The 22,122-nt window shown below is 50.9% G+C and overlaps 6 protein-coding genes across 6 annotated transcripts; 1 reads left to right on the top strand and 5 right to left on the bottom strand.

Annotated features, from left to right (window-relative positions):
• Window positions 1-1,792: 1,792 nt before the first annotated feature.
• BU24DRAFT_455184 (COPI associated) lies at window positions 1,793-3,378 on the bottom strand. The gene is made up of 9 exons (XM_033531359.1): window positions 3,205-3,378; window positions 3,007-3,081; window positions 2,825-2,884; window positions 2,546-2,589; window positions 2,469-2,483; window positions 2,348-2,428; window positions 2,248-2,316; window positions 2,047-2,182; window positions 1,793-1,979 (listed from the first exon to the last, which is right to left on the bottom strand). The coding sequence occupies exons 1-9, from the start codon at window positions 3,222-3,224 to the stop codon at window positions 1,943-1,945; spliced, it is 537 nt and encodes a 178-aa protein (XP_033378355.1). The 5' UTR covers window positions 3,225-3,378; the 3' UTR covers window positions 1,793-1,942.
• A 226-nt stretch (window positions 3,379-3,604) lies between these two features.
• BU24DRAFT_455183 (uncharacterized protein) lies at window positions 3,605-4,796 on the bottom strand (the record flags this gene model as incomplete). Its single annotated transcript, XM_033531358.1, has 5 exons — window positions 3,605-3,774; window positions 3,875-3,953; window positions 3,990-4,041; window positions 4,348-4,445; window positions 4,580-4,796. The coding sequence occupies 5 exons, from the start codon at window positions 4,794-4,796 to the stop codon at window positions 3,735-3,737; spliced, it is 486 nt and encodes a 161-aa protein (XP_033378354.1). The 3' UTR covers window positions 3,605-3,734.
• A 645-nt stretch (window positions 4,797-5,441) lies between these two features.
• BU24DRAFT_400629 (26S proteasome regulatory complex, non-ATPase subcomplex, Rpn1 subunit) lies at window positions 5,442-9,046 on the bottom strand. Its single transcript, XM_033525461.1, has 6 exons — window positions 8,705-9,046; window positions 8,581-8,645; window positions 8,321-8,485; window positions 7,915-8,264; window positions 5,901-7,860; window positions 5,442-5,825 (listed from the first exon to the last, which is right to left on the bottom strand). The coding sequence occupies exons 1-6, from the start codon at window positions 8,844-8,846 to the stop codon at window positions 5,805-5,807; spliced, it is 2,703 nt and encodes a 900-aa protein (XP_033378353.1). The 5' UTR covers window positions 8,847-9,046; the 3' UTR covers window positions 5,442-5,804.
• A 227-nt stretch (window positions 9,047-9,273) lies between these two features.
• On the top strand, window positions 9,274-10,642 carry BU24DRAFT_356976 (RIO1-domain-containing protein; the record flags this gene model as incomplete). Its single annotated transcript, XM_033523923.1, has 2 exons — window positions 9,274-9,336; window positions 9,398-10,642. 2 exons carry the CDS (start codon window positions 9,274-9,276, stop codon window positions 10,640-10,642), a joined length of 1,308 nt encoding a protein of 435 aa, XP_033378352.1.
• A 782-nt stretch (window positions 10,643-11,424) lies between these two features.
• On the bottom strand, window positions 11,425-13,338 carry BU24DRAFT_400627 (uncharacterized protein; the record flags this gene model as incomplete). Its single annotated transcript, XM_033525460.1, has 2 exons — window positions 11,425-12,350; window positions 12,401-13,338. 2 exons carry the CDS (start codon window positions 13,336-13,338, stop codon window positions 11,546-11,548), a joined length of 1,743 nt encoding a protein of 580 aa, XP_033378351.1. The 3' UTR covers window positions 11,425-11,545.
• A 4,063-nt stretch (window positions 13,339-17,401) lies between these two features.
• Window positions 17,402-19,547, bottom strand: BU24DRAFT_357543 (uncharacterized protein; the record flags this gene model as incomplete). The annotated part of the gene is made up of 2 exons (XM_033523959.1): window positions 17,402-17,698; window positions 17,754-19,547. 2 exons carry the CDS (start codon window positions 19,545-19,547, stop codon window positions 17,402-17,404), a joined length of 2,091 nt encoding a protein of 696 aa, XP_033378350.1.
• Window positions 19,548-22,122: the final 2,575 nt, after the last annotated feature.

Below are 22,122 nucleotides of genomic sequence, written 5' to 3'. Positions count from 1 at the left end.
TCAAAATATCGGTGAACGGAAGTCTGCACGCGGACGAATCACGTCACTTCTGATTCTAAGCAACAAATCCAAAGTCCCTCGAGTCTCCACGAATCTATGCCTACCTTACCCTCTACTACAATTATCATCAGAACACAACGTTCTGTAGTAATAAACGTTCAACAAAATAATACAAACATTGTAAAGACCTCCTCGTTAATGATAATTTGTTTTTCTGTCTATCCCTATCAAATTGTGCGATTGGCGCACGAGATGCGTGGTCGGACATGTCGGACGACTGAAAGCCAAGTCCGGTCCCATCCTCTTCTCTCTCTCGTAATGGCCTCGTAACCCTCCAGCCAGGCGTGCTAGGCCTTGGTTCAGCTGCCATTGACCCAATTAGATAGGCGTGACTAGTATCAAGCTACTCGTACTCGTCCATCTGGCAGACAAACGTCTGTCATAGGCGGCTTTGTTGCCCGTCGCTGCCCACGTGTGTCCGATTTGGTGAACTACCCACTCCAAGTATCTCCTCCGTAGTACATTACTGTACTCCGCTGTACCTGAACACCATCGTATCTAGTAAAAGACAAATGAAGAAAAAAAATCAACAGAGAAACTTGAAAAGTTTTTTTTCCCTTCGTTGAAATTAATTTGCCCCAGGCCATCCTAGCAATGCTAATGCACAGCGTTTATTCCGCCAGATCGGTTCTCGGCTTGCCTCCCCTCCCTCTACTTGTACACGGTACTGTGTATGTACTCGCAGATACACAGACTACTTCTCCAGTACATACAACGTAGTCACGCTCTACTTCCCTCTCGGCTTACATGCAATAATCAGCCTACCCTCCCTCGGCGAAGTACACAGTAGTTATATAAAATAAATGAGAGCAATTGGCCCCCCCCGAGTTATTCCCATATAGTCACCACCCAGGTAACTACTCTATGTCTACAGGGTATATACATTACATCACCACCGCAAACATCCACACCCACACCCACACCCTTACCCATACCCATCCACCCACCCTCTCCCCTCCCGAACATGCCGACCATCCCGAGCGCCATCCCGAACCCATTCATCCAATCAGCGGGTATTCACAACCCATGTATATACACCGACCAGATGGACGACCCCTTCATGGCATATGCACACCACCCAAACCATAAATAAAGTTTCCAAACTTCCCTTGCCTTCCCTTCCCGATCATCTCAGAGATCAGATAAGAGAGGGAGGGGAAGAGAAAGAGACGTGGGCTTGCATGATGTGGTACGTTTTCATCGATTGTTACTCGTTCGGACTGTCGCCGCGGCCGCCTTGTTCGCCCTCCCGGAACATCTAGCGGAAAAAGGAAGGAAAGGGGCAAGGGAGGGAAGGGAATGAATGAACCAATCAATCAATCAAGATCTATAAATCTACAACCTTAGAGAGATCGACGACACAAAACAACAGTTGATAAACGACGATGATGGATGCCAGGATAGCTGCATCGTGGAGGGAATAAAGGATCCCGGATACCACTTCAGCGGAAATAACCCCCCCCCTTTGATCCCCTCCCTCCCCTTCCCCTTCCCTTCTCTTGAGGGACATCCCTCCCATCTTTCAATGAACATGGACAACGTTCAATAGCGACTGACGACCCCCTCCGTCCGTTCTAATCGCACAGCAATTCCCCCCTAGTGTCGTCATATCGATTTCCGCACAAACATACATACATCCAACCGGCCATCGACTCTGTACACCTGCGTCCCTTTTCTTGACTTGACGTTAAGTTTGACTACTCGGCAGGTACCACGCAGGTACCCCCCAAGTCACCCCCTCCCGCCCCCTCTCTTTCAAGTCCCCCAGCCGGATCTGCAGGAGGAATCATACAAACGCCATCCTCGACCGCGTGGCCCCCCTGGGCCTGGGCTTGGGCGTGAGCTTGGGCTGGGATGAGACCAGGTGGGCGAGTGGTCACGGTTAGACCTGTTCGGCGCCCCAGCCAGCGTCCGCATCACTGTGATCGGTCAGGGTATTGTTCGGCTTCGGCCGTCAGATTTGGCTGGTTATGATGTATTGCTTACCGCATATTGGCCGGGGGCTCAATCGACGGGATGTACTCGAGCACGGCATAGCCGATGCCAATGACACCGACGATCGTGCCGGGAAGCCATCGGAACCATCCCGGGCCGACAATCACGGAGCCAATGAAAATGTAGACTGCATCATACGTTAGCCTTGTCCGCGCACAGTAGAAATAAATAATAGAAGATAGATATACGTACAGACTCCACGTCCGAGGAACGAGAACATGAAAGACGCATAACGCGCAACTTGCGGTGGGATCTGGATCTCTGTTCCGGATCGTCAGTAACTAGTGCATACTACCAGACAGACATTGAGCTGGGAAGGTGAGACGGCGCCGACAGCATGACTCTGTCCACCGAAACTCAACTATCGCAGAGCCTAAAGTTTGTTTATACGAAGGGACATGACAAATACGCACCAAGGAGGGCAGTTCCTAGAGAGTCATTAGCACGATTTCCAGAGAGCTTGGCGATGCCTTAGAGCGAGCTATCTTACCAGCACCGAAGAGGACGAGGTAAACACCGAGAATGATATCTGAGCTACAATTTCCTTGTCAGTGCCATTGTCCACTTTGTCCATGTTGATACGCGCGTGTCGCATCCGAAGTCTGGTGCTACGACCGCTACCGCGTTGCCCATCATCGTGCGAATCGCAAGAGCCTTGAGCTTCTCCCCAGACTCTTGGAGACTGATGTAAAATCCCGGTATGGAATGTAGATGGTCGGACGGGAGAGACCATGCCAACTATATAGCTTGATGAGATGTGGTCCCATACAAGCCAAGTTCATCGGCCATATTGATCCACCCCTCCCATCCATCCCCAAGAGCTCCTATCCTGCAGTATCAAGAGCAACAAGCTTCATGACAATTGCATTATATACGGCGATCGCGACGATGACAACGGCGGCGGTGGTAGAAGGTAGATGGCGAGCACGCTTTGCGCCAGGGCAAACTCACAAGTCATTGAATCCGAAGAACTTCGAGATGCCACCGAGGACCATAAACACGGCGACGGCGAAGTTCACAATGCGACTGGCAAAGGTTCGAATTAGTAAATTTCATCTAAAGCTAATACCGAAGGCCTGTGCAGGAAGCTTCCCCTTCTCCTTCCTCCCTGCCTGCCTTCGATGGCAGATGCCTACTGCTGGAACTTACAAGATATCGGAGAAATCCATCGTGGCGAGCGCGAGGCGTATGTGTTTGGTTCTACGAGGAAAAGAATTGGACTATAAACCGAGGCAGATCGGCGTGATGAGGGTTTAGATGGATGGGTGGAATTTCTGGGTGGTGCGCAGGGAAATAGCAGAGAAAGTGAACACAGTGGTGAGGTTTCGCGTTGGAGGTTGCGCAACGGCCACCACAGGAGGACCGAGACGGGGGTTCCGTTTCGAACCTTGCGCCGTCGCTGTTCCTCCCCCAAGCTCAGTTCCCCCAGACCAGAACCAACGCTTCTCATTCGCTGGTCGCTACTAGGGGGTCGCCTACGTCACCGGAACACGCAACTGCGGTTGTCTTTTGCCCATCATCCATTGAGATGTGTTAGAACATGGAACATGTAGCATTAGGCAACAATATCTATCATCGGAATCTAGGTAACAAGTCCAGTACTTCGCCTTGAACGTATGTTTTATTTTTACGTCGTATTATTGTTGCTGTGTAGATTCTGGAAATTGGCATCAACTATCCTAGCCTCCTAGGGGACGAGCAAGCAAAAAAGTCTCTTGTCTATCATATCAAAGAGAGTTTGCAATAACTACTTAGCTATCAAATATTTTTAATATTCGGGATACACTTTCATAGGAACAGTTTTGGAGGTATGACATACTTCTCCTTGTCTTGTTCAAATCCCTCATTTTCGTAAACATAGTCTCTTCTATATGGACGTTCATGTAACATCATCATACCTATATCGCATATAATTGTTCAACTTCTCCCATTACATTTTTTAATCTTCATAGAAATATCATCCTTTTCTCTTTTCAAAATGATGAACTTCAATATTAGTGGTAGCAAATATAATCACAGCTGCGTTATTGTTCCCACTGCTTTTAGTACTCCTTCACTCTCGGCCAACGTCAATGGTACATATACGATACACTACACTTGAATGCCAACGTGAAGAAGAAGAAGAACTGGGACAGTTTCTCTCATTAAACTTGCTAGGATCTGTTTGTTTTCAAGTGCACTGAAAAAAGAATGCCTCGATTCAGGTATGATGCTTTGCTATGATCGAATAAATAAACTGCTTTCATATCTCCAACATTGATGAAGATGCAGAAAAATAGAACAACCACTTACTGTATGATAATACACCAACTCACCCAACTCTGTCAACATACTACATCTTATCCTATTAGCATCTCCACCAACATCTTCAATAGAATCTTCATCATTATCTTCAACACCATTCTCAACACCACCTTCCACAATACCCCCAACACCGCCCAAAACCTTACACCCTACCTCTCATCCTCCCACCTCACCCCATACGCCGCCATCAACCTCTCCATCTCCTCCCTCGTACACCTACTCGCCCACTCCCTCCTCCACACCTCCGCCAGATGCGGCCTGCCCTCCCAGTTGTCGAACGACGCCTCGCCGCGGGCCTGGATCTCCGCGATGCGCGGGTCGAACGGGTCGAGGACGTCGACGCGGAAGCGCCAGCGCGCGAAGTCGGACGCAATGGGCGTGGAGAAGGTCAGGTAGGGGCGGCCGGGCGCGACGGGGTGGTGGATTAGGAATGGCATTCTTGACTTTTGGTTGAGAGGGTACCTTGTGTTTGTTTTTAGAGGGGGGGGGACTCTGGGTTGTGATATTCGTCTTTGAGGAACTGGTATCTTTTGGATAGAAAAGGGGTATTGACTGACTGACTGACTGACTGACTGATTAACTGACATGCGCAGGACGCTTTAGATAGCAAAACTAAAGGGAAAAGGTGAGAACATGACGACGAGAGACTACATCTCGCATTTATACAACCCAGAAACGTGAAGTCTTGATCCTTGGAATGGTGGGAGATATTGATCGATTGAGATGGAGTTGACGTCCCAGCAAAGGCTCGAGCGATACGTGGTCAGCCAGTGATCCCGAAGAACTGGGGAGAAGTATCTGGACTGTGGGAGAGATGGGGTTTGAGTGGTGGATTGGAGTTGCTAACGATGGATTAAGCAGTGACACTTTGAATCCGATGTCGAGACTATACCGTACATTGGCTGCGTATGGCGTTGTGGAAAGGGGGAGGGAAAGGATGCCATTGTCTTTGGAGCAATTTATGTAACATGGCGAGAAGACGCTGCTTAGAACATTCAATCGTCAATGGCCAACATGGAAAGGCAGCAATTGATGCAACATATTTGGAAATTTCACCATGAGATCATTCATCAGAACACAATCCCTATCTGAGTCTAAGTACATCACGTAAAGCAGCCCAACGTAATATTCAATACTTTCATTCCATTCTCTCTTATCATAGCGCGCGCTAATCTATATATACACAACGATAAATACCCTACACAAGCCCTTCTTCCTCATTCGTTCACTTCAGGAGAGCAACTCGCGGGTATGTATCATTGCGGTCTTCTAATTAGACTTTGGATCCCCCCAACAGAGACAATTGAGGTGGGGGAAGAAGATTCGAAAGTCTTCTTGTTAATCCTCAATAACATTCCGGGTGGTGGTTTTTCATTGATTGATTTATTGAATGCGTTCGATTACCTAGTGAATTTATGCTAGTTTCCACACAAGTGTTGTTACGTTCAATCCTCCCATTCAGGGTTCTGCAGATGTGTTAGTAATGCCATTCAATATTGCTGGGTCCCCTGTAGAGGCATAGGTGACATTGGGGGACATACCTTTCTGAGAATCACCACACCCTCCAGAATACTGCTCAATGGAATGTACTTCTCATCTTCCAGCTCTGCCCTCTCGCCATGTGCGAGCAGCACCGGCGTGCTCTGTGTCTGCCAGCCTGTGATAGTCTTGGGCTTACCGGCCTGGCCAACGACATCGACGGCTTGACCGACGCGCACATTGACTGTGAGTGGCTTCAATTCCTCGTCGAGTGTGATGAGGAAACGTGGGTGAATGGAAGTTGCTAAGAAGTAGAGCAGGTAATGTGAATCTCCGAGAATGAACTGCTTAGCGTCGATCATGGAAACGAGGACGGTGAGCAGGCCTGCGGCGGCCACGCGGGAAAGGACCTGTCGGTCGGTGTGGAACGGACTTGAGGATAGCGTGCCCTTGCCCATGTGGAGAAGACCCTGGGCCACGCGAACCATGAAGAGGGCATTCGCATCTCTATGGTAGTAGCTGGCAAGCTGTCGGAGCAATTGTGCAAGACGGGCGTTGTTGGTACCGGCACCGCAAAGACCCATGGCAAAGATGGCGTTGACAGCAACGTCGTTGTCGTTGTCGTGGGAGTATCGTGACAGAGTGTCGTACACCTTCATTTGCGGGTTGCTGGCGCTGATGAGACCCATGGCAAGCGGGACAGCCTTTCGGATGTTCGCCTCGCCGTAGTGCATCAAGTGGCCGAAGGTTCGGAGGATCATGTCCTGGCCAACGTCTTCGCCCATTGCGACCAATGAAAGACCGATGACAGCATATGACTGAAGCAGCTCATCGCCCTTCTTCTCGTCACTGTCATCCTCGATGTGCTCATTGCAGATGTGGAGAAGCTGCTGGATCTTGAGCACGGCACCAGTACCTGCCCAGGCGCAGACTTCGGCAAGGACCGAAGTTGGCTTGGACATGGGGTGGTCGAGAGCCTTGAGAGTCTCCAGAATGACCTCGACCTCTTCTTGCTGGCCGAAGAAAAGGAGAGCAAGACCGAGAGCCATGAAGCGAGTCCACTTATCAGTGAGCTGCTTCGTCCGGTCCTCGTCCAAGAGTGTGTTCATCAAAGCGTCAGTGACCTCACCATTGGCCGAGCCAACGAAGATGAGTCCGAGAGACAATGCTGCCATGGCAGAGAGTTGCATCTCAATGTTGGTATCAGCAACGATGGGTAGAAGGAACTCCAGAAGCTCCTCCTTGTTCGATCCAGCATAAGCCAGACCAAGACCCATGATGGAAGCCATGCGGATGTTGAGATTCTTGTGCGCCAGGTTGTCCTCGTCGCTGAGAAGAGCCAGAGCAGGATCCGACTCGTTCCTCACGCCTGAGTTGATGATACCAGTGGCAAGCATAGCACCGGCCTTGACCATGTCGTCATCAGCAGTGGTGTAGCGGTCAATCTTGTCAAGACCACCCTCCACATCCCAAAGCATGAGCATACCAAGAGAGGCGGCCGTAGACATCATTCCCTCGTCCTTTGTCTTCCAGACCCAGCTAGTCCTTTGGTCCTGGCCGAGCATGAGCTTGTCGTTGCTGTATCCTGCGTTCACGAAGGCATTCACGAAAGAAGAGGCAAGGTTGTGTCTGGCAGAGTCGGTGTTGGTCAGGCCCGCTGTCCGGCTGCTTTCAAGATGGGTCTTGTAGATGTCATCGGGGGTCTTGGGATCAAGGATGTTGAGTTCCTTGCCCAAAGCCTTGAAGTGATCGGGCAATTTGGTGTTGTTTAAGCACTCCTGGAGCTCTGGGTCCTCGTCATCCGAAACATCGAACCATATACGTTGTCGGGCGCAGAGGAACGCCAATTGTCGCCTCACGGCCTTGTCTTCGGTCGAGTTGAACGTCTCCTCGATGAGGTCGTGGTCGTTCAACCGTATCGCCAGAGCCACCGCCTGTGTGTATTGCTTGTATTTCCGGTAAACCTGGTGTGCTGTGCGGAGGAACTTGTCGTTGTCGGGGTATGTGAGAAGAGGCACGGTGCTGAAGCCGTCAGTCAGTATTGCCCAGAACATCCTGAATTCCCACAACACTTACCTAACCATGTACAAGCACACTCTTGCGTAGGTGTTCTCGTCCAAATACTGTTCGATCTGGTCAATCATCTCTAGCTCCGAGAGGATATCCACCGCGTCGGCCTCGGCGTTGTGCTTGAGGAAGAACGGAACAAGGGTGAGGGCAAGATCGGTGATATCATCAGTCGACTTATCATCGTTCAGTCTGTTCTGGAACTCCCTTCCGATTTCAAGTGCGAGATGTCGCATGTATTCGTGGCCCCAGGAGCCGAGATCCGTCGAGGGCGCTTGCAGGCGGTATTTGAGGCAGTCGAGGCGATCTTCATCGGAATATGTCATTCCGAGTACGGACAACACATCGGCGAACGATTTCTGCAGAACAATGAGCTTTCCTTTGCCCTGTACGCGCGGAATCCAGACAATCATACCTTGTTGTCGCCCTCCGGCCACGAGTCGTAAGCCTTCTCCAGGTTCTGGTAGTGCGGCCTCAGAAACTTGAGGGGCTTGGGGACAGCCGTCATCGAGCTCGTTGACGTCTTGATGAAGTTCTTGATGTTCTCGAGCGCGGGTGGGTACAGACTCGTATCTGGCTCCTACAATCACAGGCAATATATGTCAGCGCATGTTCAAACCCCAGAAGCGGACGCATCAACAGCGGACGCCGCGATGTACTGCCGGACTGACGTACCAGTAACCTCTCGACAAGCATATCGAGTTCGCTCTTGAGCTGCTGGTCCTCTTCGCTAAGCTCCTCTACACATCGCCGTCAGTATACGCGGAAATGCCAACATGGCTAAACATCTAGAACGCACCAGCCTGCTGCACGCCCTTCTTGTCGTCCTGTATCGGTTTGCCATCCTTGTCCTTCTTGACCTCCTTCTCAGCCTCGCCGTTCACGGCCTTTCCCTTGCCCTTGTCGGCGGCCGTGGGCTTCTTCTCATCTTCCTTTGCCATGATGGATTACAAACGGGTAGCTTAGGGCAAGGCGGCAAAGCGTATCACGTTCTCGTTTCCCGGGGGTTGCAGATGCGCTGGTACGCGAATTATCGGGGACCGTATCCGCGTGTCTCGAAGATAGGTATGGGGTGGATCGAGGGAGTGCGAGAGGGTAGTTTGGTAGGGGGAACGGTGTTGTATTGATGAGATTGTTGTCGGTGAAGTTCCACAGAGCTCCATCCATCACGGCGGCGTCGGTGCCAAGAGCATACTTGCCCGCCGATCCACCGTAAGAAAGCTCAGACGTCGGAATTTACCAAGTGCCCCTCCAAAATTTCCCAAATCCATTAATATCGTCTTCAAGAGTATTCGTCTTGTACTTCGACAAAAGAATTCACATACGGCCACACCACAAATTTACCTTTGAGAATTCGAAACCGCAACCATGAAATTGAACGTCAAAAACATCCGCTACCTCAGCGGAGACGACTGGCGAGTCCTCACAGCCGTACGTAAATTCTTTCCCCCATACCTTTCCCAAAACTTTACTGACTTTTTTACGTGAACAGACCGAGATGGGCAGTCGAAACCACGAAGTCGTCCCCACGCCCCTAATCTCTCAACTCGCCTCCCTCCGCGCCGGCGGCATCCCCCGCTGCATCTCCAACCTCGCAAAGATCGGGCTGATCGCGAAGGTCAAGAACGCAAAGTACGACGGCTACCGCCTAACTTACGGCGGGCTTGACTACCTCGCCCTGCACACGCACACCAAGGCTTCCACTGTCTACTCCGTGGGCAACCAGATCGGCGTGGGCAAGGAGTCCGACATCTTCGTGTGCGCGTCGGAGACGGGCAAGCAATTGGTGCTGAAGATCCACCGGCTGGGCAGGATCTCGTTCCGGACGGTCAAGGCGAATAGAGATTACCTGCGGAACCGCTCGTCGGCGTCGTGGATGTACATGTCGAGGTTGGCGGCGACGAAGGAGTTCGAGTTCATGAAGGCGCTGCGGGACGCAGGGTTCCCTGTGCCGGAGCCCGTGGCGCAGAATAGGCATACGGTTATCATGAGCTTGATTGATGCGTTTCCTATGAGGCAGATCTCGGCGGTCGCGGAACCCGCGGCGCTGTACGCGGAACTGTTGTCGCTTATTGTGCAGCTCGCGCAGCATGGGTTGATTCATGGGGATTTCAACGAGTTTAACATCTTGATTGAGGAGAAGGTGGATGAGGAGTCGGGAGAGGTCACGCTCATTCCGACGGTCATTGACTTCCCTCAGATGATCTCCATCGATCATATGAATGCGGAGTACTATTTCGACAGAGATGTGCAATGCATCAAGAGGTACTTCTCACGGCGTTTTGGCTTCACCAGCGACGAACCTGGCCCGTTCTTCAAGGACGCCATCAAGACGATCACCAAACGTATTGATGTGGAGGTCGAAGCCTCGGGTTTCAGCAAGAAGATGGCTAAGGAGCTGGACAATTACATGAAGGAGCATGGCGTGGACGGCGACGCAGGGGACATTGAAAAGGCGGAAGAGGACGAAGACGAGGATGACGAGGAGGACGGAGCTAGTGACCGTGATAGCGAAGACGGCGGTGTGACATTGGATGGATCGACTGGGCTTTCCGACGATATCAGCAGCGCCGCTGTGAAGGATGACGAACAATCGTCGGCCCTTCCAGCGCAGATGACCATCCTTGATATTCGAGACAACGATCCACTTCCCGATCTCAGTGAGATCAAGAAGTCCGCACCAACACCAAGCATATCTACTAAAGCTGCTAAGGCAAAGGCTGGGTGGTCCATCTGAGCTTCACAATGTCCTCGGCTCTATCTTCATTCCCATTTCTATCCATGATACCCCACGAGCAGTTGCTCCAAAAGTTTAGTACACGTAGACAACGATTGCAATCGAACGTACCGTTACCAAGGTTTTCGCCTAATTCTGAATGTAGTCTACCATAGATGATAACAAGGCATTTGACAAAATGACTACTGTATGAGCATATGCTTGAACGTATTTGAAGGTTCAAAGCCTGGGAATGGGCATCTTTCACGATGAAAACGCACACGATCATTAATCTGACTTTGATTGATTTTTTGAGCATGCTAACATTATTATAATCTATGATCAATGCCTCCCATAGAACCCCATATCATGTGCCTCCACTAGTGTGTAGATACTTGATCAAGAATGCAAGCTCACTTGCTGTTCGCGTTCGAAGATGTTCCTTGCTTGCAAAATAGTAAAACATACTCAGCTGGTGTAGCAAAACACAGCCGGCGGAAGAAGAAGTGCATGCCCTTTTCGGCGATAAAACATGAACGCCGGCCAATGTCGATAACGAGTGGCAGTCACCAGGGAAGCGACGCAGGTGGGTCCAAAAGTATCAAGTGAATAAGGACAGTTACGTAAGAGAGCAATAGAGTAGACGCATGGGCATCGACAGCAAGGTGCGTGGCCGGAAGGAAGAAGAGAAGATGAGATGTAACTGTAAGGGGCCGCCTGGGGGTAACAGTTGACATAACAGGCTTCATGGCGATGTGCTTGTCTGAGATACCAGGATAGGGAATGAATGCCCAAAAACTCTCCATGAATTGACTTTGAAGTGTTGAGATGAATAAAGAGCAGGCGCCGCTGATACGATTGGAGCGACGAGATGAGCTTCAAAGCCTGCAGGTGCATGCGAGGAGAGCCAGTGGGGGATCGACCTTACTCCTCGCGTCCAGACTCACGAGCAGGAGAGCTAGAGGAGGCTGCAGTCTTCGCGGGAGTAGCAGGACTGGGTTTGTTCTCGACACCCTCATCGTCAGAACCGTCACGACCAGCCTTGCCAGGAACTTGGGCAGCTGAGAGCAGCATGGGAGGCATCGTTGGACGGGCGGTGCCCAGAGTCGATGGGACAGCGGGGGCATACGGCTGGCGATAACGCTGGTTGGGGACGAATGGAGCCCCATTTGACTGACGCTGGAGGAACATTTCGAACTCGTTGACACTACTATGCTGTTCCGGGGAGATGGAGAGGAACCTGTCCGGGGCACTCAATGCGCGAGCCTGAGCGACGCCGACCTCATACTCATGAGCACGGAAGACTCGTCCAGCAGCTGTCTGCTGCTTGAGAAGCTTCTGCTCATGGGTGTCGGCATAGCGAATCTGAATGATATGCTCCTCCGTTCCGGGCTTGGAGACGGGGGTGTTGTTGAACTTCTTGATGATCTCTTCGCAGACATCACGAGACTCCATGCGAGCGAATCCAACACCACGAGGAGTCCCGGCTGCATCACGAAGGATACGGCTGGAGCAGACTTTGTGAGGTGCAAAGATGGCACTGAGCTCGTGTTCGTTGAAATTCTTTGGCAAGGTGGAGATGTAAAGATTCGTGTTCTGCTCGTCGGAGAATTTCTTGAGCTTGGAATAGAACGACTCCCGTGCGAAGCTGACTTCGTATCCAAGATAGTGGAAGCCACGAATGCAGTTCTCGGCGTCTTCGAAGTTATGATATTTGATGAATCCGAAACTGGAAGGTACTAGTCAGCAAATGAACAAGAAGTATCGGATAGCACGTACCCTTTGCACAGTTCAGTCTTGTTATCGATGATCGACTTGGAGCTCTGAATGTCTCCGAAGCGCGCGCCCCAGGAATGCAACATCTCATCGGTGGTCTCCGGAAGCAAGCCACGGATGTAGACGTTTGTCTCGCCAGACTTATTCTCAAGGCTGCGGTCGAGTGGCTTTGCGGGGGAGTTAGGAGCAGGAATGGCCCGAGGGATTGACGGCTCCTTGTTGACCAGCGCCAGCAGACGAGGTGAGAGTGTTGGCATGCTCTGGGCCTTATGGAGTGGGGCAACGAGCTGATACCCATGAGCCAACTGGGAAGGTGAAGGGGTTGCACTGTTCGCGTAGACTCCATTGGGGGAACGATCAATGATGGCCGCCGAAGGTCCATAGCGGTAAGGGCCGCTGCCATTGTAGGGCGTACCGGGGATGTCATTCTCGTTCGAAGAGATGGAGTCACGTCTAGGTGTCATCAGCGATGGCATCTCGGCTGAGGAGATACGACCGCTCCAGTTAGCAGCCATTGCGGGGTTCTCAGCAATGCCCTGGCTATACTGATAGGCAGGGACGAAAGCACCTGCATGGTTGTACATGCCAGGCGAAGCTTGCTGTTGACCAGCTCCAGGCAGGACTTGGTACATGGAGTTCAGAACATGCTGATTGGGGACCCATAGACCCTGACCCTGAAGACCATTGTAATCTGACGAGGTGGAAGACATCATGGATGCACCGGATTTGTTAGTGCCGGAGGAGCCATAGGAGGCATGCAAGTTCAGACCACTCATATTGTTCGTCAAGTTCTGGAGAGGGTTGTCACCTATGTGGGACGATATCGGGAGCCCGCGAGGAAGGTACTGGGCTCCGCCGTGAGCTTGGGCATAGTGGTTCATCATGTTCTGGCCTTTGAAGCCAGAAGTGCCGTAGCCGTTTTGACGTCTGTCGGTAGCCATTGGAATTGTCTGAGTAAAGAACGTAAAGTCAGCTTGGAACTTGAGTCAATTGAAAAGCAGGAGTGAACGTACCAAGCTTGAGATTTGCTGGATGACGAAGCAATTGAATCGAGAGAGAGAGACCGAGGCGGCTGAGTGCAGTGCGGACGAAGGCTGCTGAGTGATTGGCGAGCAGCTTTTCGACAAGAGCGAGTCGATAGGGAAAGCAGCAATGTTTGGTTGTTCTAAAAGTGATGTACGATCAAAAGAAGAAGGTACTCTGCAGAACCGTCAGCCAAATTCGATTGCTTTTTTTGCAATCGGTGCGAATTGTCGTGTATTGTTCGGTGGAGGGAGGGAAAAGAGAGAATAAATAGAAGGTGAGAGAGATAGAGCGAGAGGTTGGGATTGGAGTGGACTAGCTTTCACTGAGGCACTAACTCCGGCGACATGGCAACCATGAACGCGAAGAGTCAAGTAGCCCCGAGTGAAGGCTTCGGTGAAAGGTTGAGAGTGAAACCTACAGTGTCGAAAATGTCAAATTCTGCAATGTGCGAGGCTTGTAGTGCTTCCAAAGCTGTTCACTGTTAGAGTGGTGCTCGATCGTGAAGTGTGACGTGACACCAGAACGGGGCAGAACTGGGGGAGTCGGTGGGTGAGCACGATGCCTGGTTCAAGCACTGACCTGAGAGAAAAGCTACAAAGAATGTGGCCACTGAAGCGTACTGGTGAGAAAAGAAGTGTGGTAGAGAAAGAGAAGAAAAGAAAGATGAAGGGAAAAGGCCGATTGGAAACAGAAGATGTCAATATACGGGCCGTGGTAGATCCGTGTAAATGAGGGAAGGAGCAGTGGTAGTAGTGTTGAAGAGGACTGGACACGGTCGGAAGGCCATCAACAGTGCACGAACCTCTCCTTCCACCTATGGCCTCGAAAATTTGCGCAATATCCAATTCAGATGGATGAACAGAATGAAGCGAAGCAGGAGCTTACCTCGTTCTCACGAAGATACCGGTATAGTAAACAACGAGGTAGGAAGTAGTGGCTGATAGGTGAAGTAACAACAAGGACCAGTGAAGTAACGACGAAGACCAAAGATATTACGAACGGCAACAAGGGGAACAATTGGGGACACTTTAATCCCAATCTTTGGGTGGTTAGATATGACTCGATGTGGTTCTGAGATATCCTTCTGCTCTCCTTCTTTCATACGAACATATGCGACGTCAGAAGAAAGGTTGGTAGGTCGGTTATCGTAAGCAAGTAAAATATTTCGGAAATGCTGCTCCTTTATCAATGTATATGTATGCCTCCCAGGGCTGGCGGACAGATAGATAGATAGAGAGAGTATAGGTATATAAGTGCGATGCAGTGCGTATGTTTGCCTAACCGCCACAATGGGAGGGTCACTGCTTTAATAGTGCGGTCACAGAATGGGTGCACTGTACGAGAACCATGCTTCAGGGATGTTCGTCTATGAATCTGCAACTCAACGTCCTGGTGGAGACACTGCGAGGGTCACATCAAGTCGTGCACACTATCCGCTTCCGCTGATGGATCCAGCCATTCCCCTCCAGGATGACTTTGTACTCCCTATCCCGTACTGGAGCGCCATCATTCGTAGTCGGACTCTACATACAGCGGGCATTTCCCAGCCATAGCGAGAAGTAATGCATTGCCCTTGCAGCAAGGCTGAACAAACCCGAGAGAAAACTCTCCCCAAATAGGGAACAATCCTCTTGCATGAGTATGATAGTACATGGACGAATGCCATCGTTTTGGCGAGCCACTCCCGATGCAGATTCGACCTGTCACTTTTGGGTCCTCCCCCCCCGGCAAGGCTTTGTGTACCGACAATCACTTGCCTGAATAATCGTTGCTACGACGTGCATCTATTTGCATTTGACATCAGGTCTGCTTGCAGCACGTTAGCATGGCTACACGGACAGGGAAGATATCACGCAGCCAGAATCGAATCCCACCTGGAGTACTCCGTAAGTGGACATCTGTAAAGATCTCCAAATAGCGTGCGCACGACTTAACTCTCTGTAACCTATAAGACATCCACAACAGATCGACTTTGCTGCGGCGGACCCGGCCGTTGCAAGTGGCGTTGGACAATTGCACCTTGGAACGGTTCGGCGGTTGGTATCTCGAGGACGGTTGCGTATTCTGTGCAGTGCACTCGCGAATCATTGGATCTGCATCCTGGCAGACGATACGCCACAGACCAGTAGGTGCCATTAACATGGTGCAATGGCCCATCTCGTAGATTTATTCCGGCTGCAACTTCAAATCTCCGGCTAGATGCTGCCGCGTGCCCGCGGGGGGACGGAAAGCAAGGGTACATTCCGAGATTATCAGGACTCATCGATTCTCTTCCATTCGAGGTTGAAGGCAAGAGAATCCAAGAAACGGTGCAGATGATCAAGGACACCGAGGTGGGGACTTCCCCTCTGTGCGCTACAGACATTGAAAAGGTTAGGGTAGATCGGCTTCTTCGGTTGCTCCCGCGCGCTGTGGACCCTGCTCCGTCAGAATAGATGAGATAGAGAGTCGCATCACTCTGTGCCTAACGAAATTCAGTATCTGCTACCTTCCACAGGTCGTGCGATCAATGACTTCTCGTCCGCGAGCCAGGAGGGGCCCGTGTGACCTGTCTGGCTGAACAGAGCTCGAATTGCTTCTGAGCGTGCGGTGTGGGCGCAACTGCGGCAACACCGCGTTGCAGAAATTCGCTATGTGGTTACCCGACCACCGGTAGCCGTCTGAAACGTTTAAATGCAGCAGCTGCTTGGATATTGTAAGTCCAGAAATGGCCTGGTGCCGAATTGGCCCCACGAGTAAGCATAGAGATTGGATGTTTGAGGACTGTCTTGCATCTCGGTGATATAGTAGGCGGTGTAATGACGATGTTGTTTCCCGTTTTATCCCAGGCTCTGATCACATGGTATGTTTACGCCAGGTGTGATCGTAGCCGCTGGCGTGTTAGATGTCGTGCGTCGATGAGATATCTTCGACCTTGGCCAGCAAACTTCTCAAGTTGACTTCCTTGGAACTGCCCGACATGTCCAGAGTTTCTCCATCCAACGTTACGAGTACCAGCCTCATACCTGGCCTTCGGGTCCACGCACTCAGGAAAGGTGTCCAAGAAAGGGGTCGAAGGCGACGCTTCTAACCATTTTCATGTCAAGGTAGCACAAGACGTAATTCCGGCGCACGCCAGGCTCGAGTGTCTTGCTTGTTCGGGTCATTAGTATTCAAGAACATGTCTCTTCAGATTGGATGGTTGGCCCAATCGCTAAGGGACTCTGCATATGACCTTCCCCATGGGCAGCTCACTGTTAGGAATGCCTCGGATTGCTCGACGATTTGTAAGAGTGCCCTATTCTAGATGCCGGCTGGAAAGCCACATGCATGGGATCTCTCATGGATAGTATAAACAAAATGTCGTGCATCTAACTGAGACGAAATGGACAATGCTCTGTGTGGGTGTCCATGTTTGCTTTTGCGGAGGCTGCATCTATACGCATTTGACCAGTTCGTTCTAGAAAGATGGAAGGACTGCAGAAATTACATGTCGCCGCCGTGCTGCAGCGGGTCCACATCTGCCGGAAGCCTCTAGAAATAAGCGACGCAGTGATAAAGTGAGACCTATCCTGGCGGCAGGCGTAGATGCTTGATGCCAGTTTTGTTAGTTCTGAGTTTAGAGTTCATTAAGCGACGTGGAGATGGGAAGTGGTACTTTTCCCAAGAGTTAGCTCGCCCTCCTTGGCATCAATCACAGCATTAGCCTGCAGCACACAGAGTACGTACATGATGTCTAAAATAAAATAAGATAACAGAAAATGCGTACTGTGCGCTTCGCTTATTAGATTGTCATATCGCAGAAGTTTATGTACTAGGCTATGGGTAGTCAATGAATAAAAAAAGAGATGAGACCAATGGTGCATCTAGAGAGTTATTCCAACAATCACATGCCGCCCTCGCAATTATTTATTCCATCGAAGGCTATGCGTTCAAACGCCAAACCACTCCAATCTAATCCCTGACGACCGGAAATGCTATGAAGATGGACGTTACAAATCATGACCAGACGTCTTCCTGGTATTGGTTCGAGGCCCTCATCGCCTTGACGATTTCCTCTCCCTTCTGCTCAGACACGTTGCGGTGTTTTGCGATCATCTTGCCGAGGAGCGTGTTGACTTCGCGAGCCATGTTGGCTGCGTCACCGCAAACGTAGAAGTAGGCCTTCTGGTCGAGAAGCTGGTTGAGCTCGTCGGCATAGTTGGCCATCTGGTGCTGCACGTAAACCTTCTTTGGGCCGTCACGTGAGAAAGCAACGTGGAGAACGAAGTTATCGCCAAGAGCTTCCTTGTATTCCTGTGATACTGTTAGTGAACCGAACGTGTGTTGGTAGCGATGCGCGTATACTAACCTTCCACTCATTTTGGTAGATGTAATCCTCGTCCTTTCTCCGGCAACCGAAGAAAAGGATCGTCTTTCCAACGTTTTGTCCAGCCTTGGCCTGTGCGGCGCGCTCCTGCACGAAGGCTCGGAAGGGAGCGACACCGGTACCGGGACCAACCATAATGATGGGCTTGGATGGATCCGAGGGAAGCTTGAAGTTCGAGTGGCGGACATGGACGGGGACGTGGATACCATCGTACTTGTTACGGGGACCATTGATTGCGTAGTTGAGTCCATGGGGATCGGGGTTGGGATCGCCGTGCTGCTTCTGCTTCAGAGCCAAGAGATAGTTGGTGGTGACACCCTTCAGAATGTGTGGTGAACCTGGCTTCTCCAACGATTCAACAACCGCGGTGATCGAGATCTTGTTTTTCTGGACTAGAGACGACGAGGAGATGGAGTAGTAGCGGGGCTGGATCTTGAGCAATCCTTCGATCATGAGAGAGAATGGGATCTGCTCCCAAGGCTTGCCACCAGACGCGATCTCAAGGAACTGGGCAATGTTGAGTTGACGATCGGAAATCTTCTCATGGAAATAATCCTTGTCACCTCCAAGCTTAGCGAGTTCGGCACGGAGCTCGTCGTTGGGGGCGAATTGCGCGATGGTGGAGACGAATTGACGGGAGACGGGGGCGCCGATCTCGATGTGGTATCGAACGGCAGCATCGTAGGTGGTCGGGGATGGGAAAGGCACCTTAGCAGTAGCATCAAGACTCTTAACGGCAATGACCGTGTGGCGCTTGGAGGCAAGACCGAGGATGTTCAAGAAGCGATCAACCTCCTTTCCAGAATTTGTGGGCCACACAGCGATATGATCTCCCGTAGTGTACGATAGGTTGGAGCCAGAGACATCGATTTCCATGTGCAAGCAATTCCTGTCCTTGGCGGTGAAGAGTTCGGTGGATTCGGCGATGGGTGCGATGAACGGGTTGTTGGCGTTGTAGGGTCCCTTCTGCGACCCCTCCAAGTGGTTCTTGTTAGGCTCGCCCAAGTAGACCTCTGTGGACTCGGCGTCGACGTCTGACTTCTCGGTAATCTCGAAGTTTGGCTCGTAAACGGCTTCGCGCTCCTCGAGACCCATGGACTCGGTGACAGCAGCCCACATGGGCTCTTTCCAGGCCAAGAAGTCTTCCTCCATGGTGCCAGCGCCATCGTCACCCTCACCAGCAGCTCCGAGCCTGGTAGCACCAAGCTTGGTGAGATACTTGTCGACGTTGCGGACCATGGAGTTGTAATGTTCGTAGGTGTTGTTGCCGAGACCGAATGCGACGTACTTCATGCTACCGAGGGGCTTGTCGTCAATGGACCCGCCCTCACTGAATGCAACATCCTCAGAGCCAATGAACTCGTAAAATTCGACAGCGTTATCCGTGGGTTCACCTTCGCCATAGGTAGCAAGGACGAAGACTGCAAGTTTGTCATCGGGGAATTTGTCTAGGTTGTCGAAGTCGTAGTCCTCTAGGTCGGCCACCATGGTGCTGAGACCAAACCTCGAGTGCCCCTCCTTGGCCAATCTCGAAGCATAGTCCTCGGCGGTACCAGTTTGGCTGCCATAGAATACAACGCAGTTCTTGTCCTGCTCCTCCATGCGCTCTAGTATGTTTCGTGACTTGCCCGCCTTCGCTGCGCCATTGCTGGCGGCCAGCGAATTGCCGTAGGGGTCACCATAGACGGCCCAGTAGGTGCCTTTGGTGAAATAGGCAACCGTTCCGAGAAGGAGTGCGGCGAGGACGATGATGTCGAGCGTGTCGAGTTGCGCCATTGTGCTGTTTGTCCCGATGATTAGCAAAAGAAGAACATGGCAGAAGGATGCGAGAGTTGGAAATTCTTACAGGACACGTTGGGAAGATCAGGACCGGAAGAGGACAAGCGGTCAAAGGAGCGAGAGAGAGAGAGAGCGAGGTAGACACACGGAGGGTCACCTAGGAATTGGAATGGGGCGCGGTGGAAAGTGGGAGGTGGTGGTGGTTCGGGGCGGAAATCGGTTTGTTAGTGTCCGATATCTCAAGCGTTGCCTTTATCGGCGGTGGCCGTGGAGCCGTGCTGGGCGATGGATTGGGAGCTGGATGCTCAGGTGGGGATGAGGTGAGGTGGGTGAGGCCCCTCGTAACAAGCGAATATGGGTACGAATAGGTGGAGACTCGTAGAATGAACAAGTATAACTTTTGACGAGAAGAAAAAAGGAGAAAAGGAAAAGGAGGAGATTTGCAAGGAGAATTAACTCTCTCACATGTGCTAGGAGGAAAGGAATCGTATGTATGCAGGATGCAGCTGTCTCGGGTGGCGATGCTGCTTGTACTTGTAATTAATGTTGTCACCACCTTGGGGTGGCGCACGTGCGTGAAGCGGTAGAGAGATGGTGGGTTCCAGTAGCACCGGTAATAGCGGTGATGAATGAAAGGTGAAGAAGAATGAAGCAGAATGAAGGGTTACGGGACAGAGCAGATACAGCGGAAGATATTAGCTGCTATTGTCCGTAGGTAGACTGCAACTCTCTCTATGTACAGTACGAGGTAGTGCACGAAGTACCTATTGTTGTATAGAGTAGTAGTAGAGAAAACCGGCTGGTGGCAGTTGGTAGAGGCAGTGGGAATCGGACAGAACTCGGAGGTGATCGGATCGCCGCTATTCCGCGTCCGTGAGAAAACTGTAGAGAGTATAGGGAGACAAAAAAGATGTCTCCGGAAAGGGTGATGGGTAGCGTGTGATGGATGCGGGACGTAGTACACAGAACTGCGTAGAACAACCAGCGTCTTGGTGGAGGGGATAGAGCATGCGCTTGTGATTCCGCAGTTCCTGTTTGGGAATCGCAAATCTTTCCGCAGGACCCCAGGCACCGATTACTGAGACGATTTGCTACCGGTAGTTCTCCTACAAGCCTACGAATACCTACGAGGGTACGCCGAAGGACTTGGAGGTGAATGCTACGTAACCGAAATCACAGCTATTCAATGCCGTGTGGGGTATCCAGGACCAGGTAGCGTGTAAAAGCCTCGTGCGAGCGCCGAAGCGGACCACGGTGGTAGTGTAGGTTCCCTAGACGTTGGATCGAAGTGCGGAATAATGAGGGGAATCAGAAGCTCGCACGACTGCAACGAGGCTGTAAGACAACTTAGCCGCGGTTAGCCTGGACGGAGACTTCTATCGGCAGTGGTGGAGAAGAGAACGGGAGCAGTGAGGGGCGGTATTCAGGTAGGTACTTGTAATTTGTATGGGATGGACTTACTATTTCATGTACCCTTTCGAATCCGCAAATCTTTCCACTCTCCCAAATGATGGTCCTGGTATAATACACGATGAAGAAAAAGGAAATGAGAGATTGTACTAAAGAGACCTCTTGATCGTTTCCTCAAGGAAAAAATGTAGATACAATGCAAACACACGAGTAGTATCCGGTCCGGGTTTATATACCTCGGGCTCATCATTCAAGTAATATACCTTTCTTCATTGCCGACTCGGGACTCTACAGTAAAAGATCACCTCAGGCTCGTTTGAGGCTGTGGTCTCCCAGTCTGGGTCTGCAGTAAGCCGAGCTACCTAGTAGACGTGCCATTATTGCGCGCATTCATAGTAGTAACTTCGAAACCTTTTGGGAATGTTGGTGGCAAGGCTCGGGTTACGAGGGATTATTGTGTTGATATCGGTAGGTATCTATAGGGTTGTGGTGAACATAATCAATCACGACTGGGCATATTCACATCAAAGCCTGGCTTTCACAAAACATTGTAAGATTAATAGGAAAAGCAATACGGGCGATAATTTGCAGGTGATCTCCAGCCTTTACTCTAAGATGATCGGATCGGAGGATTTACTAAAGCAATCCATCGTATAGTGGAGGGGACTGTGGAGTATCTCCTAAATTACTGCTACTACTACCAGGTGCCGGGTATCCCACTCGCGTGCATCGTTACTGTTTCAGCATTGAACGTTCTTATCAATCAATCTTATCTACTTTATTTTCCTTTGATCTTACTGTTCTCTCTCTATATCTACCCTGATTTCAATGTTCGGCCAATGATGTCGGCCATTGTGGTGCTCCTCCTTCTTTGTACATACACAGAGGATATGAGCAGAGCGTGAGAGGGTACAAGCACATGAGGTAATCAGTAGCCGACATTGCCATGGCCCTAGATCTACCCGCAGTAATTTTACTATAACATACATCATATCACATTTAACATTATTTACTTGACTATGGTAAGCTGATGAAGTCTCACGAGGATGTTATATGTATACACTATAGGTATGACCGTCAGCCCAGATCTTCCGGTTGGATTGCCCGCCATAGCCTTACGCCCACCACCAAACAGCGATCATGACCTATGAAAGCGGTCTAG

Source organism: Aaosphaeria arxii (genome assembly GCF_010015735.1).
Source record: "Aaosphaeria arxii CBS 175.79 unplaced genomic scaffold BU24scaffold_12, whole genome shotgun sequence".
Taxonomy (NCBI): Eukaryota; Fungi; Ascomycota; class Dothideomycetes; order Pleosporales; genus Aaosphaeria; species Aaosphaeria arxii.
The sequence above is the reverse complement of the archived record's forward strand: the minus strand, read 5'-3'. Positions and strand labels throughout refer to the sequence as shown.